This window comes from Peromyscus eremicus, chromosome 19 (genome assembly GCF_949786415.1).
Source record: "Peromyscus eremicus chromosome 19, PerEre_H2_v1, whole genome shotgun sequence".
Lineage (NCBI taxonomy): Eukaryota > Metazoa > Chordata > Mammalia > Rodentia > Cricetidae > Peromyscus > Peromyscus eremicus.
The window spans coordinates 2,982,101-2,997,533 of NC_081435.1; the positions used below are offsets into that span (position 1 = coordinate 2,982,101).

General features: G+C 46.3%; 1 protein-coding gene across 1 annotated transcript in view; it reads left to right on the forward strand.

The window, feature by feature from the left end:
* Positions 1-466: 466 nt before the first annotated feature.
* LOC131896105 (laminin subunit alpha-3-like) overlaps positions 467-15,433 on the forward strand; it is a 161,313-nt gene continuing 146,346 nt past the window's right edge. The window contains exon 1 of the mRNA XM_059246694.1: positions 467-731. Within this exon, the coding sequence (XP_059102677.1) occupies positions 522-731 (210 nt within the window). The 5' untranslated portion in view covers positions 467-521. The remainder of the gene's footprint in view (positions 732-15,433) is intronic.

Consider the following 15,433-nt stretch of genomic DNA (forward strand, 5'->3'; position numbering starts at 1 on the left):
TGGTTTGTGGTTTATATGTGTACTTTCCACCACTGCTAATTCAGGGAGATCCTTTAATCCCTCGCCTGGGAACGGGAAACGTCTTTGACAAAGTTCTACAGGCAGAGGCGGTTTCCTGCAAGCCTCCCAGAAGCTGGAGACCCTGAATATTTGGAGAGAAGACCGCTTTGATTTCTGACCTGGCTGTTAGGACAGTCGGAGGACCCTCGCTGGTGCTCCGGGCTTTGGGGGGGGGGGGTAGTTTGCAGCCCACAAAGTCCACTCCTGCTGGTTCCTGATCGCTCGGGTGCTGTAGGTTCCGCAACCTAGGCGGGCTCAGCGCGTGGACCTAGGGGCGCGGCCCGGGGCGCCGCCCACATCCCGGGGCTGCCCAGGAGCGCGGGGAGTGGCAGCCGCCTGCTCCGCAGTGCCACGCCACGCACAGGCAGGAGACCCAGCGCCACGGGATGGCGGTGGCTCCTGGGTGGGCACCGCGATCCTCACCGCCGCTGCTCACGCTATTGCTGCTGCTGCTGCTGAGGATGTCGCCCTGCTGGTGCATGGTGGCTCAGGACCCTCCGGCGGCCGCGCTCAGCCTGCACCCGCCTTACTTCAACCTGGCCCAGGCGGCAAGGATCTGGGCCACCGCTACCTGCGGAGAGCGGGGTCCGGAGGTCGCAAGGCCCCGGCCAGAGCTTTACTGCAAACTGGTGGGCGGCCCCACCACACAGGGCAGCGGCCACACCATCCAGGTACGGTCCCCACGGGTAGCGAGGATTGGGTCGAGAGTTGTGACTGGCTTTCTACATGGGCCTGTCACCGTGGCCAAAGGATGGGTCTTCTTTTCCTTACTAATGACCACAAGTGCCGGGGACCGGGCTGTCCCAAGGCCAGCTGCCTGGGGACCCTGTGGCCTGGGCACAGTGCTCTTGGTACAAACCAGTGGGAGCGCCGCCCTGGCCGCATGCCATCCTAGGTGGGGTGGGCAAAGCCAGAGTGAGTGAAAGCTGTCGTCAGGTTCCAGCTTGTAGAGGAAGCTCGAGGCTTCCTAGCAAATGTCCATCACCCAGATGGCGCCCGGCCAGCCCGGGACTGACCTGGGCTTCAGAGGCGGCTGTCTGCCAAACTTTCAGGTTTTGCACCCTTATGCCTAGGAGACTTGGGTAGCATTTCCGGTTATATCCCTAGTACTACTTCACTGTCAGCAAAGATGCATTTCATCTGATGCGCCAACCCGCAGTCCCAGGGACCAAGGAGACCTTCAGTGGGCAGAAGCAGACGCCACACTCTGGCAAGCACCTGGTGGAGATGAGGATGCCTGTGGTCGGTGCGGCTTAATCGTACCTGGTGATGTGCCAGGCCCTCACACCCGGGCCTCACCTTGGGCTAGGAGGTGCTCAAAGGAGGAGGCTAAGAAACAGCCTTTTGCCCTGGGATGGGTGTGAGCGCTTGAATCCAGCCCTAAGTCCAGATCTTTGCTCCTGGGAGTGCTGCTGAGGAGAGGAAGTATTACCAGAAGAGGGAGTAATTCTGGAGCTTAGAGTGTCTGGGTTAGTGTGTTGGACAGTCTTGACGGGTTTCACCATAAATGATAGGTACTTGAACGTGCCATGCGGTAGATGCGAATTTGTGTATAAATTAATGCATGTGTACATATCTCACACTACATGGAAAGAAAAAAATTGAAAAGATAAAGTTTTTTTTAACCATAGAGTGTAAATATGCAAAAAGGGGAATAGAAGGTAATGATGATGAAGACACTTTTAATTTTCTCCAACAGATGCCAATTATTTTTGCTTTAATTATTTGTTATTGTGGATAATTAGACATGTCTACAAATGTAATTGTGACCCATTTAGTTTGGCACTTTTCGCTCAACGGTTCCAAGTTGGTCTCACAGGTTGTACATCTGAATGATCCCTGAAAAGGTGGAGGCACATGCTGAGGACATAGCCCAGTGGTAGAGTTCTTGTCTGGCATGTAGGAGGCCCCAGGTTTGATCCCAGTACTAAAAACAAACAGAAAACCAAAACAGCATTGTATGCTGCAAAGCATGGTGGTACATACCTATAATTTCAACACTAGAGAGCCTGGGGCAGGAGGACTGAGAATTTGAGGTTGACCCAGCCTATATGACAAGTTCAAGACCAGCCTGAGCTATATAGTAGGACCCTGTGTGGGAAAAAAATCATTAAAATTTTTATGATGCTGGAACTAGTTTCAGGATACATGAGTAGCTCATTAGCCACTTCCAGTATGTCCCTGACATGCTCTTTTCTAGCACACTTAGAACACAGACTGAGAAGTCAGAGTGGCAGATGGCATGAGGTGGTGACCTGGCCTTGCTCAAGAATGTACAGTGTTAGGGGGTGGGGTGAAGGTCAGGGCCATGTCACTTTTGTTGATGGGGGGTGGGGTGAAGGTCAGGGCCCTGTCACTTTTGTTGTCCACTCACTGTCCTCTTTTATCTCTGATTTCCTTTTCCTTCCAACTTTGGATTCTTCCTTTCTTTGTAGTGTAGGCTGTGTGAACAGTGTCCTGGGTCAATTACTATTGTGTTTGGAAGCACTGAATTATAGTACTGTAGTACAGACCAAAAGAACATGCTTTTCACTTCAAAGAATTTTGGATGGTGACAGACAGAGGAGCCACCAAGTTGCGCTGGGTGACAGGTTTCATGCTGTGCGCACTTACGCAGAATTCACTCAGGTTTTTTTTCCCACAGAAACTTGGTGAGTCATTGCTCTCATTTCATGCTAATTCATCATTCTCTGCTAAGGAAAATCATGTGCTTTAATGTTTCAGACAACCCGTTCAAAAAGCACTGACAATTTTCTTTTGGAAAAAAAAATACATTAGAAAAATTTATTTCTCCGTTTAAATAAATGAAAATATGAAGCTTTTAAAGTTAATGAATTTCTGGCTTTGCCACAAGAAGACAGGCACACATTCCCAAACACCTGCCTTTCAAAATGCTTTTTCCTCCATGAGGCATGTATTTTCTTAGAAAAGTGTTTACTTTCCCACACATTTTTGGCACAAGACCCCTGCTTTGCTAAAACAGAGGGTCTGTCTTTATTAGTCTGCAAATATCAGGTCCTTGTCCAACAGATTCCTGCTGGCAGCCAGTTGTCACCCCAGACAGTCAGCAAATTTGGAATGTTTGGGGAAAAAATCCATGTAATTCTTCCTTTAAAAAAGTGTTTTAATGTTGTATATTAATTATACAAGACAATGGGCTTCAATTTTCACACCTGCGATCGCATCCACGCATCGACCACCATCCCTCCCTTCCCTTCTCTCCCTCCCCCACCCCTTTCCTAATAGTTCAGCTTCTACTTTCCTTAAAATTTACATTCTGCACAAAGAAGGAGAAGCAGGACATTTTCTTTCTCAGTCTGGCTCATTTTGTTTATGACCCCCACCCATAAAATTATTTTCTTGGCCACTTCATAACTGTAATTTTGCTACTGTTATAAATCATGATGTAAATATCTGTGTTTCCTGGTGGTTTTAGGCCACCCCTGTGAAAGGGTTGTTTGAGCTGAAGGGTCCGGACCCACAGGTTAAGAACCACTGCTCTGCTGTGTATATTCACCATACTTTCTTCATCCAGTCATCTGTTGATGGACACCTAGGCTATTCCATATCCTGGCTATTGTAGGCAGTGTGGAAATCAACACAGACATGCAGGTATTTCTATTGTAAGCTAGCTTTGACTCTTTTGGGTATGCCCCAGGACTTAAAGTGTAATTGCACTATATAGTAGTTTTATTTATTCATGTTTTAAGGAACCTCCATTCCGAATGCCATAGTGTTGCACTAATGTATATCCCCACGAGCACTGTGTAAGGACTTCTTTCTATGAATTTCACTAGCACATCTTGTTCTCTTTATGGTACCATGTTGACTGGGATGAGATGCACTCTCAATGTAGTTTTAATTTGCATTTCCAGACTAAAGATATCAAACACTTCTTCATGTATTTACCGCTGTTTGCTATTTCTTTTGGAAAGTATCACATCAGTTTGTCTATTTGTTCCGGGGATTAGTTTTTTGAATTCTCTGTATATCCTGAATATTAATCCTCTGCTAGTTGAATCGCTGGTGAAGATTTCCTCCCATTCTGTATGTCCCTTCACTCTGTTAGTTGTTTCCTGTGATGTGTAGAAGCTTTTTAATGGTATACACTACCATCATCATGTCTTGCTATTGTTGTCTGGCCCCTTGGAGTCCCGTGAATGACGTTTAGAATGTCATGGCTTATCCCTGTAGCTTGATGGGTCCCCCTGTTTCCCGTTTCACACTAAGGTCTTGAATCACCTTGTTTTGATTTTGATCTGGTGACAGGCAGGAATCTACTTTAGTGGTCTACATGCCACCGTCCAGCTTTCCCAGCACAATTTGTTAAAGTGGCTAGCTCTAGTTTCTCCAACATATGTTTTTGGTATGTGTGTTGAAAATCAGATGGCTGCATCTGCATGGGTGTGTTTGGGAGGTTCTCTATTCCTTTAGTCTTTTTTGTTCTTGTGACAATTCCATGAGGTTTTAGTTACCATAGCTCTGCAGTATAGTTTGAAGTAAGGTGCTGTGACGTCTCCAACGTTGCTCTTTTTGATTAGGATTGCTACAGCTGCTCAGGGTGTTTTTGTGCGTTCAATTAGTTCTGTGAAAAAGTCACTGGGATTTTGATAGGGATCACACACACTGAAGCAGTAGATGGCTTTTGGTAACACAGACATTTTTGTTTTTTTTTTTCGAGACAGGGTTGAGACAGGGTTTCTCTGTGTAGCTTTGTGCCTTTCCTGGAACTCGCTTTGGAGACCAGGCTGGCCTTGAACTCAGAGAGCCGCCTGCCTCTGCCTCCCCCACCACCCAGCCTACATCTTAATTGTATTTATTCTGCTTACTCATTAGCACCGGAGTTCTTTCTGTCTTTGTTGTGGAACACAATTTTAACTGTGTAAAGGTGTGTTACATTTGTTTCTGCTGCTTTTGTTAACGATGCAAAGATGTGTTACATTTGTTTGACTGAATAAAATTAAGCTGGGGTCAGGAGGCTGAGTCAGCAAGTAGCTCACAGGAAGTGGTAGGGAGGAACTAAATGCATGGAGGATTCTTTAGTAGGGGCTGGAGGGTTCTTTAGTGGGGGCTGAACAGAAAGACAACCCCCTTTTTCTGAGAGACACGAGCAATGAGAGGTTAGCTACTTGCTATTCAGCCTCCCTGAGGGAGCAGAATTCCTCCTCAACCTTTGAATCCTGAGTTCTACAGAAGGATAGAGATTCAGATGAAGTCTCCTTTAGTGGCTGTGACAGAGCCGGTGCCTGAGGGACTAGAACTCTGCCTGGCTGGGCCAGCGCTGCCTAACCAATGGCCGCTGGTAGCTGCGGAGTTGCAGTTGCCGGTTAAGACAGCAGTGACTTGGGGGGCAGCCATTGCACTGAATGCAAACCAACACGTCTCTGAGGGGCTTCTTCAGGTTCTTTGTTCAGTGTTGTACAGTTTTCACTGTAACAGTCTCTCACCTCTTTGGTAGGTTTATCCCCAGGACTTTTTTTTTTTTTTTTTTTTTTTGGTTTTTCGAGACAGGGTTTCTCTGTGTAGCTTTGCGCCTTTCCTGGAACTCACTTGGTAGTCCAGGCTGGCCTCGAACTCACAGAGATCCGCCTGGCTCTGCCTCCCGAGTGCTGGGATTAAAGGCGTGCGCCACCACCGCCCGGCGTTCTTTTTTTTTTTTTTTTGATCCCCAGGACTTTTTTAGACCTTTATGAATGAGATTATTTTCCTAATTGCTTTCTCAGAAGAATCATTATTGGTATATAAAAAGCTACTGAGTTTTATATGTTGATTTTTTTTATACTGTTACTTTGCTAAACTTGTTTGTCAGGTCTAGAAGGTTGTTGGTAGATCTTTAGGGCCTTCTAAGTATAGGATCATATCATTTGCAAATAAGGATAATTTGACATCTTCCTCTTCCGTCTGGACACCTTATTTACTTATTTATTTGTCTTACTGCTGTAGCTAAAACTTAAGTACTGTGTTGAATAAAAACAACAGTAGACATTCTTAGCTCCTTCCTAATTCTAGAGATGACTTGAGTTTTCCCCCTTCAGTCTGATGTCACCTGCAAGTGAGCGATCTACAGCATCTGTCATGTTGAGTCACAGTGCTTCTGCATGTAGTTTCTTCTGACCAGTTATCATGAAGGGCTGTTGATTTTTGTCAAATGACCTCCTGCATCTGTTGAGATGATCATGTGAGTTTGTTATTGATTCTGTTTGGGGCTGTCTTATTGACCAGTTTGCGTTTGTTGAATCATCTTCGCATTCCTAGAATACAACATTTTCATGGTGCATGATCTTTTTAGTGTTTGTTGAATTTAGTCTGCAAATATTTTGTTGAACATTTTCTTCTTTTTTTTTGCATTAATGTTCACCAAGAGCATTGGTCTTTTGCCAATTGTTATCCTTACTTGACTTAGGTATCTGGGTAATAGTGGCTTAATGGGATTATATCACTAGCAATCCATGGAGTCTGTTTAATGAGCAAAGGAATTTATTTGGGGGTTAACTCACAAGACAGAATAAAGGAATTTGTCGAAGGATCCTGGAAGGACGAGGCGTGGTCCAACGCTGTTCTCTGGTGAGATATCCCCTGGTAGCAAAGCGAGCCTGAGTACATCCCAGATCCTAAGGATCCCTCCACCCCCAGCGGCCACACCCCAGGAGCATGTACTCTAAGGTCATAGGCAAGTGTAACAGTTACCTGCTGCCTCACTCAGGGCGGTGCTTCAGGGCATGGTGGTGCTTCAGGGCATGGCGATGCTCCAGGGCATGGCGATGCTTCAGGGCATGGCGAGAACAGCTACCCATTACAATGGCTTTATGGCTGACATTAGAAAAACTCCTTCTCTATGGAGTAAAGTGAAGATTATAATGTCAGTTCTTCTTTAGATATTGTACAATCAGCAGTGAATATTCTTTGTTTTGTTTTGTTTAATATGGTGTTTCTCTGTGTATCCCTGGCTGCCCTGGAACTCTGTAGACCAGTCTGGCCTTGAACTCACAAAGATCCACCTACCTCTGCCTCCTGAGTGCTGGGATTAAAGGCGTGTGCCACCACTGCCTGGCAATTAAGGCCATTTCTAATCAGAGTGAGAGTGGAAATGTATGTGCTATTTTCTGTCATTTTGTTGTTTTTATGCTATTTCATTTTTTCCTAATTCTTATTACAGTTCTTAGTTGTGGGGAAGTCAAGGCAGGAATTTGAAGCAGCTAGTCACATTCCACAGTCAGGAGCAGAGAAAGGGTGAATTCATGAGCGCTTACCACTCAGCTCACTTTCCTCACTCTTACACAGTCCAGGATGGACCCTAGGGAGAGGTGTTGTCCCCAGTAGGCTTGGTTTTCCCACCTCAATTACCGTAGTCGAGATACCCATCACAGACACGCCCACAGGCCAACTTGTTCTGGACAGTCCCTCATGAGCCTGTCTTCCAGATGTTTCTAGATCATGTTGAGTTGACACTTAGCTCTAACCACCACAGGAACTAACACTTCCCAAAGTAGCAGCTTCAAGATGGCTCCCAGTCACAGCATTCCGCTTTTACACCGAGAAACTGAGAAGAGTAGAGGGATTCTCCAGGGTCAGTGCTGGGCAATTTCTAAATCAGCTGTGGTCAGACTTTCTTTTCTGGTTCGTTTCTGCACTGGTTCTCCAGGCCACCTTCCCATCCTTCTCTTTCGGAGGCTGTACGTCCCCACCCACCCAACCCCGCCCTCCCCCCCACTCCCCGTCCCCCAAGCAGCCGGGCCATCTGGTCTGTGAACGGTTGTGCCCTTTCTCACCCTCTGACAACCAGTCTCTGGTCTCTCAACAATGCCCTCTGTTTAAACCTCAGTGCGTCCTTTTAGTCTCAAGTTTTGCTGAGAAGCAGGTTCCTGGCTGTTTCAGAACCGGTGAGAATCGGAAGGTGCTGCCGGCCTAAACCTGCCGCTTGTCTCCCCCCCTTGCAAGTCACTTTAAATACTTCAGCACGAGATGACTAGTAAGCACTGCACACTCAAAAGAATTTCACACTCACTTCTCATTTTCAGTTTGGGTTGTATTTGTTCTGCTGTTTATGGGAAGAGAATCCATATTTTATTTGACCATGTGCCACGGTCACATGCTAGGCTGGTGGCCTACCTTCTCTCTCAGACACTCAAGTGATCACCTGACTTGGAGACTAGATGAAGGCCCCCTGTGATAATCTGTATATTAAATATTAGCAAAACTGATTTTTTTCCCATTTAACTATCAGTTGTAGCTTGGATATTTAATTCTGGGTGCCCTGGGTTGCTTACCTCAGCCAGTGTTGGCGAGAGTTGTCCCAGGTATGGGTAGAGCAGGTATGAAGTGAGAAAAGGCCTCACGGAGATCCATATCTGTGGTTTCCCCAGGTTTGCCAACCGAGGGCCACCTCATGCTCCCCAAGTTGCAGTTTTACTGATTGGTAGGTTGGCCCTGATGTCACCTTTCCAGCTTTTGTTGGGTCTGTAGGACAGGCCGAGCACAGGGGCTGCCTCTCTCCCCGACAGAGTGGGAAGTGGCTTCTCAGGTTCACTCAGCAGACTGTGTCTCTGGGTCAGGGTGGAGCTGCGTAACTCTTCAGTCTGGTGATATTTTCCTCCAAAAGGAAGAATGAACCGAAGTTGCTTTCTGTTCCAACAGTTGAGGGGCTTGAGAAAATGGACTAGTTACTGGCAAGAAGCATGTTTGGAGAAGGAAGAAAAAGCTGAGCTCTGGAAGCTGGCCTCGTGGCCACTGTCACCAGTGTGGGCAGGAGTTGGTACGCATTTGTCTTTCAGAGCCGTGAGAAGTGCTTGGGCACAGGCAGAGAAGGACAGAGAGAGTATGACTAATCCCTTGTTTGTATCTGAGTGAGGCTGGACTTCACTCCCCTTATGTATCACTGGTGCTTGGCAGCGGAGGAGTTAACTAAAGCAGTTCTGTTTCCTCGAACTTTCTAAAAATAAATTTGTGAGACCAGCCAGGATTTAGAATCTCATGCCAAAAGGATCTAGAAAAATTAAAGTTACAAAATGAATAAAAGTCATTTCTTAAAATAGACTCTGGTTCCAGGGTAGTGGTTTATTTTTGGTGGTGCATCTATAACAATGCCCGTATTTTAATGGAAGCTTGTGTCAGCAGGCAGGGTGATTTATGAGTCTGAGTTTTGTTTGCATGTGGACATTGTTCACTGGTGTTTCTGGCCCTAAAGATCCCTTTAAGAAGGTTTTGTATTCTCACTATTACTCAGATTTTTGAGTTTTTGTTTTGAGAGACTTCCGTGATCCAAGGGTCCTGTCCCTGTCCTCAGCTTTATCACGAAGCCTGCAATGCAGCAGGAGTTTAGAGAAGATTGGCTGCGGGGTGGTGGATGGGCAGGCATTAAAGGCTGTAAAGCAGTTAACCTGATGGGTAGATGTGAAGGAGGAGCAAAGAGGATGCCACATCCCATGTGCTGGTTAGAATGTCCTCTTGCCTGTGGAGACTGGAGATGTTACATATCAGGACACTGGACAAAAGCAATGGTAACACAGAAACGGATGGACAGCTATGTTGAAAACACAGCATCAAGTTCAGGGGCTGAGATAGCTCAGTGGTTAACGCACTTGATGTTCTTGTGGAGGACCTGGGTTCAGTTCCCAGCAACCAAGTTACGTGGCTCACAAATGTTTGTAACTCCAGCTCCAGGTGAATGATGCCACTGCCTGCATGCATGTGCATATAACCACATTCAGGCACACACCCTCCACATAATTAAAAATAACAAAAGGAAAATCTTTATTAAAAAAAAAAAAGAAAATATAACCTAAGAGTTTGGACTAGCCTGGCGTAAACACTACAGTTATCAGGGATGAAATGCACATATTTGCCAGTAGAGATCTTGAATTTGTACGGTGACAAGCCCGCCCACCCTCCGTTCATCCCTGCACTCCACTGTGGTTTGTGTAAAGAGCGTGTGTTTGACTCGGATGACACTGATGCACACATACACACATGGACAAGTGTGAGAGTGTTTGCTACTTCCTATAAGCCACAACAGTTTCAGCTGTGTGCTTGTATAACTTGGGACCAATGGTCATAAACAGGAAACTGAGTCACACCAAAGCTCTGTTTATAGAACTATGTGAAAGAGAATCGTTTGTTAACAGGGCCTTTCCTTTCATTCATGTAAGATCCGTGAGTGAGGGCTGGGAGATTGAAGACAGTTACTGTGTTCATTGACATACTTGTAACAATTACTAATGGTAAAAGTTATCTTGAAAATTCAGACAAATGTCCTATACACTTAAGGGTGACTAATACCTTTATTTATTTTATATGAATGGGTTTTTTTTTTTTAAGACAGGGTTTCTCTGTGTTGTTTTGGTGCCTGTCCTGGATCTCGCTCTGTAGACCAGGCTGGCCTCGAACTCACAGAGATCCACCTGGCTCTGCCTCCCAAGTGCTGGGATTAAAGGCATGCGCCGCCACCGCCTGGCTTTATGTGAGTGTTTTGCCTGCATGCATATGCACCATGTGTATGCTTGGTGTCCACAGAAGCCAAAAGAGGGTGTGTGATTCCCTGGACCTGGAGTTACAGATGGTTGTGAGCCACCATGGGGATCCTAGGAATTGAACCCCAGTCCTCTGGAAGAGCAGCCAGCTCTCTTAACTGCAGAGCCATCTCTCCAGCCCCTCTTTATTTAAAAGGAATATTTGTAATATTTGTCCGTGCTTGTGGATCTCAACCAGGGTCAGCAATGAAAGGCCGTGTATAAAGCACACACGGAGAGGACACACAGAGTGGTTTTCCTTGGTGAGTCAACTTGGCTTACCAGTGAAGAAGCAGTTCCACACACCAGACCAGCAGCCACTTCAGCTTGCTCTTAAGCAAATCCCATGGAGCTAATGCTCCTCTGGGGCTGCTGAAGCTACAGGTGTCTGATCCTTGAATAAGCAGACTCTTTGTGCTCTGAATTACTGTTGTCATTGAGAGTCGGGATCAGTTCATCTGAGAGAAAGAAACCTACAGCCAGAGGAGGAGAGGCCCAAGATGCACTCGTTCCAGCCCCTGTACGGTGGTGTTCAGGGTGTCAGCTCTCCCCACTGCGTCTCCTTACTCCACAGGTGAAAACCACGTCATTTCTTCATCTTTTCCCAGTTTTTGAAACCTGAGTCTTTCCCCACAGTTTTAGTGACCACAGTTTAAATTCTATAAAATGTATCTATTACAGTTCTTTAGGCAGGATCATGTAAATAACTTGTCTTCAAGTTCCATTTATGTGTAGGTTGTTGTAGGGTTTTGAACAGATATGAGTCCAAGGAAGCTGACTTCAGGATTGTTGTCTATTTGTTAATTCAGAGGGGGTGGGGAACAGGGCCTGGGGTTCTCCACTTCATCATTTTTAATGACCCCCCACAATTTTTAAGGCTTTATTAGTTTTTGGTATCACAACATGCTTCAGGGAGGGTAATTTTTATTTTTCTGCCAGCCCTGGAGTTAATTCTTCAAGGAGCCTGGCTTTATTGAGTATGACATCTGGAAACCAAGGGGTCCTCGTCCCTTGTCACTACCAGTGTGCCTCGCTTCCAGGCCCTCTTAGTGGCCAGGGTTTGGGAATAAATATATTAGCTGGCTCTCCTCTATATTTATACACATCTGCATTAGAGATGTAGTTGATTTTTAATTATTGATTTTACATCCATGACCTTGCTATAGTTTTTTTTTAATAGACTCTTTGATATTATTCTTTGGTGATATTTGGATGTATTTTTTTCATCCTTTCCAATCTGTAGCTAGAGTTTTCCTGCCTGGCCCACAGTCAGGACAAATCTCTCTCACCCACCAGTCCCACAGCCACTCAGACCCAACCAAGTAAACACAGAGACTTATATTGGTTACAAACTGTATGGCCGTGGCAGGCTTCTTGCTAACTGTTCTTACAGCTTAAATTAATCCATTTCTATAAATCTATACCTTGCCACATGGCTCGTGGCTTACCGGCATCTTCACATGCTGTTTGTCATCTTGGCGGCTGGCAGTGTCTCTCTGACTCAGCCTTCCACTTCCCAGCTTTATTCTCCTCCTTGTCCTGCCTATACTTCCTGCCTAGCCACTGGCCAATCAGTGATTTATTTACTGACCAATCAGCAACACATTTGCCATACAGAACATCCCACAGCACCAATCCTTATGCCTTTAGTTCATCCACCCATCCATTCACAATTATGAAATGCTTACTATTCTACATTCTGAGGATGCAAAGAGCACCCAGATACAAAGTTACCTATAGATGACTGTGCTTGCAAGGCCTAATTTCCTCAAAACTGTGGGGGAAGCTCCTTCGGTGGCTTGTAACGTCATCTGTGTCTCTGAAGAAGCTCTTCTCGTGGCTGAAACACCTGACAGCAGTAATTTAGACTTGAGTCTTATTCTAACTCCCTCAGCTTCCTGATGCTGGAAAACGATGTCACTTCATTTTCCTTACACCCAAAACAACACTAATAACTGTAGCTCATGTGTGTGTGTGTGTGTGTGTGTGTGTGTGTGTGTGTGGTGTGTGTGTGGTGGTGAATGCACACCTGTATGTACTGGTGTCCGAGGAGGTCAGATGTGACTCTGTTGTCTTCCTCTGTCACTGTCTTCCTTATTCCCAAGAGACAGGGTCTCTCACTGAACCTGCAGCTAGGCTGGCAGCCAGCAGGCTGTGCTCAGTGGTCCCCTCTCCCCTCAGCCTGGTGTCACAGCCATGCCTGACTATGCACAGCTTTGTATGTGGGTTCTGGGGATTTGAACTCAGGTTCTCGTGCCTAAGTAGCAAGTGCTCTGAGCTATGAGCCATCTTCCCAGTTCCAGCTTGACTTTTTTTTTTATAATGTTCATAGATATTAAGGCTTTTATGAAATGAGATTATTCCCAGATAAGACTTCTAAAGTGGTAAGCTTACAAAAAGTTTTTGTCACAGTGGTCATGTAAAATTTATGTAAAATTCTTTTACTTTTTTAATTCAGATTTTTATTACTGTGTGTGTACACGCATGTACTCATACTGGAGATAAAGGATCAGTTGTGGGAATCTCTTCTTCTACCATGTCGGTCCTGGGGACCAAACGTCAAATTCAGATGGCCAAGTTTGGTGACAAGCGCCCTTACTCACTGAGCCATCCTGCTGGCCCACAGCATCCTTTTTCTGTGGCAATGCACACTGTGTTATGAACTGGATAGATCTGGTGTGCTGACTCATTCTCAGCAGCAAACACTTCTGAAGCCTTCTATTTATAGCAGTGTAACATTGTTTTGGAACATGTTAATGACTAGTTTAGACACTAATGAATGCATGGGATACAATGACATTTGGGGGGGTTAATTTTTAAAGCTAATTTATGTAGCAATAATATATTTTTTCCAGATCACAAATTGTTTCTGGTTGTCATTTAGCTATTTCTGGGTCCATTTGCCCACTGAGAAAAGGACTTATTAATGGTCCCTAAGTAGTTGAAACCAGTGGTCTAAATGAAAGGGCCTGCCTGGGCTGTGGTGTCCGCGTGAACTCCTGGGTAAAGGCTGAGGAGAGTTGGAAATCTGCTTGACAGGGCTGCCTCTGTGTGGGGCCTTCACCTGCTTTGCAAGAAAGACCTTCCAGGGCACCGATTGGAATTCTCACGCCAACAAGGTGGGCCTGGCCAGGGGAAGCCAGCTCATTGAGTCCCACATGTCCTCCCAGTGTTCAGCCTTGTAAGCGTTACAAGCTCTCACTGGTTCCACCACTGTCAGAAAACACATGTGGGATTAACACATGGAGGTCAGAAGTACGGGCTTTCCGTGACTGTCTTCACCATGAGACGGGAGGGAAGCCGGTTCCCCGTGACTCTCATGCTGTCATTCCGCAGCGCAAACTTTATAGGAAGGCACCAAGCAAAGGGCAGAATGGGGAGAAGGAGAAGCAGGCAGATCATCAGGGACCGCTGCTTAATGTGAGATAGTAATTTAACACACACTCATGTCGTACTCAGGGATGCCAGGCACTGTCTGGATGTACCTTACATATGTTGACTCCTTGCTTTAAAAAATGATTTGTGTGTGTGTGTGTGTGTGTGTGTGTGTGTGTGTGTGTGTATACCACTTTGCGTGTGTGTGTGTGTGTGTGTACACACGCACATGTGTATGCATGTGTGTCACTGTGCATGTGTGTGTGTGTGCGTGCATGCATATGTGTGTATGTGTGCCACTGTGCATGTGTGGTCAGCATTCAACTGTTCATGCAAGCCAGCAAAACACACACACACACACACACACACACACACACACACACACACACACGTAATGTAATAGTGTAGAACAAAGTCTGGTCCTTCCACCTGTACATGCGTCCTGGGGGATTGAACTTGGGCTGTCAGACTTGCACTGCAAGCGTCTTTATCTAGTGAGCCACCCCACTTGTCTCTGTGACCTCTTAGTCATCACAGTGACTTAGGAATCCGTGAAGGAGCTTTGTTGGACATACTCATCTTACCAAAAGGATTCCGAAGCATCGAGAAGGTAAGTGACATGTCTAAGACCACAGTGTGTGGTAAGCAAGATTCAAACCCTGGTCGCAGGGTGGAGTCTGCACTCTACTCACTGTGCCACGCTTCTGTGGTACCACTGTGCAGGTAACCATGCCTTCCTCAGAGCTCCAGCTGAGCTTTGCTGGAACCATCTCTGATTCCACACCACTCCGGAGCTATTTCTGTTCCAATCTCCTTCTGTGTTAGCTCACCGGTTCCCTGAGGGTGGAACTGCCTCTTCCTGCGTGTGACAGTCTCTCTTGTGGCAGCTTGTCTTAGGCGCAATGTTCAAAGGGCAATGCCAGCCTAGGAGTTTCCTGCCAGGACAACAAATGCCCTGGTGGAAGCCTTGGAAAGGAAAGTACCCGAGTGTCAGCAAGCTGGGTTTTGTGAACTTTCCCTGGAGAGGTGTGGATGAACATCTGCTCACTCCAGATAGGGCACCAATGAGAGACCAAAGTAATGACTCCACCAAGTTCAGCTGGGCGAGCCAGTGAGTTTAGGGGTCTGCGTATGGAGCACAAGTGGGTGACCCCCAAGCAGACACCCCACTGAAAAGACACCCCAGCGGAGCTGACGACTTCCCATAGCTGCGGAGATGGATCCCTCCCGTCAGTTAGTCCCCCACCTCTACACTCTGTCATACCTTCTGAAGTCATGAGCCCTAAGACCACGTGCAGAAAGATGGCAGGAATCTGACATGAGGTTCTGCTTCCGTGAGAACATCACCAGGCCTGACCTCCTGAATCCTCACAGCTGCTCATGAAGATAGTAATGTCTCAGGCGTGGCCTTGATACATCAGTTAAGAGGGATGTCTGGAACTGGGCTTCCGGAAGCTGGAGGGGTGCAGAAGGAGCTTTTTCTGATGGGTTTC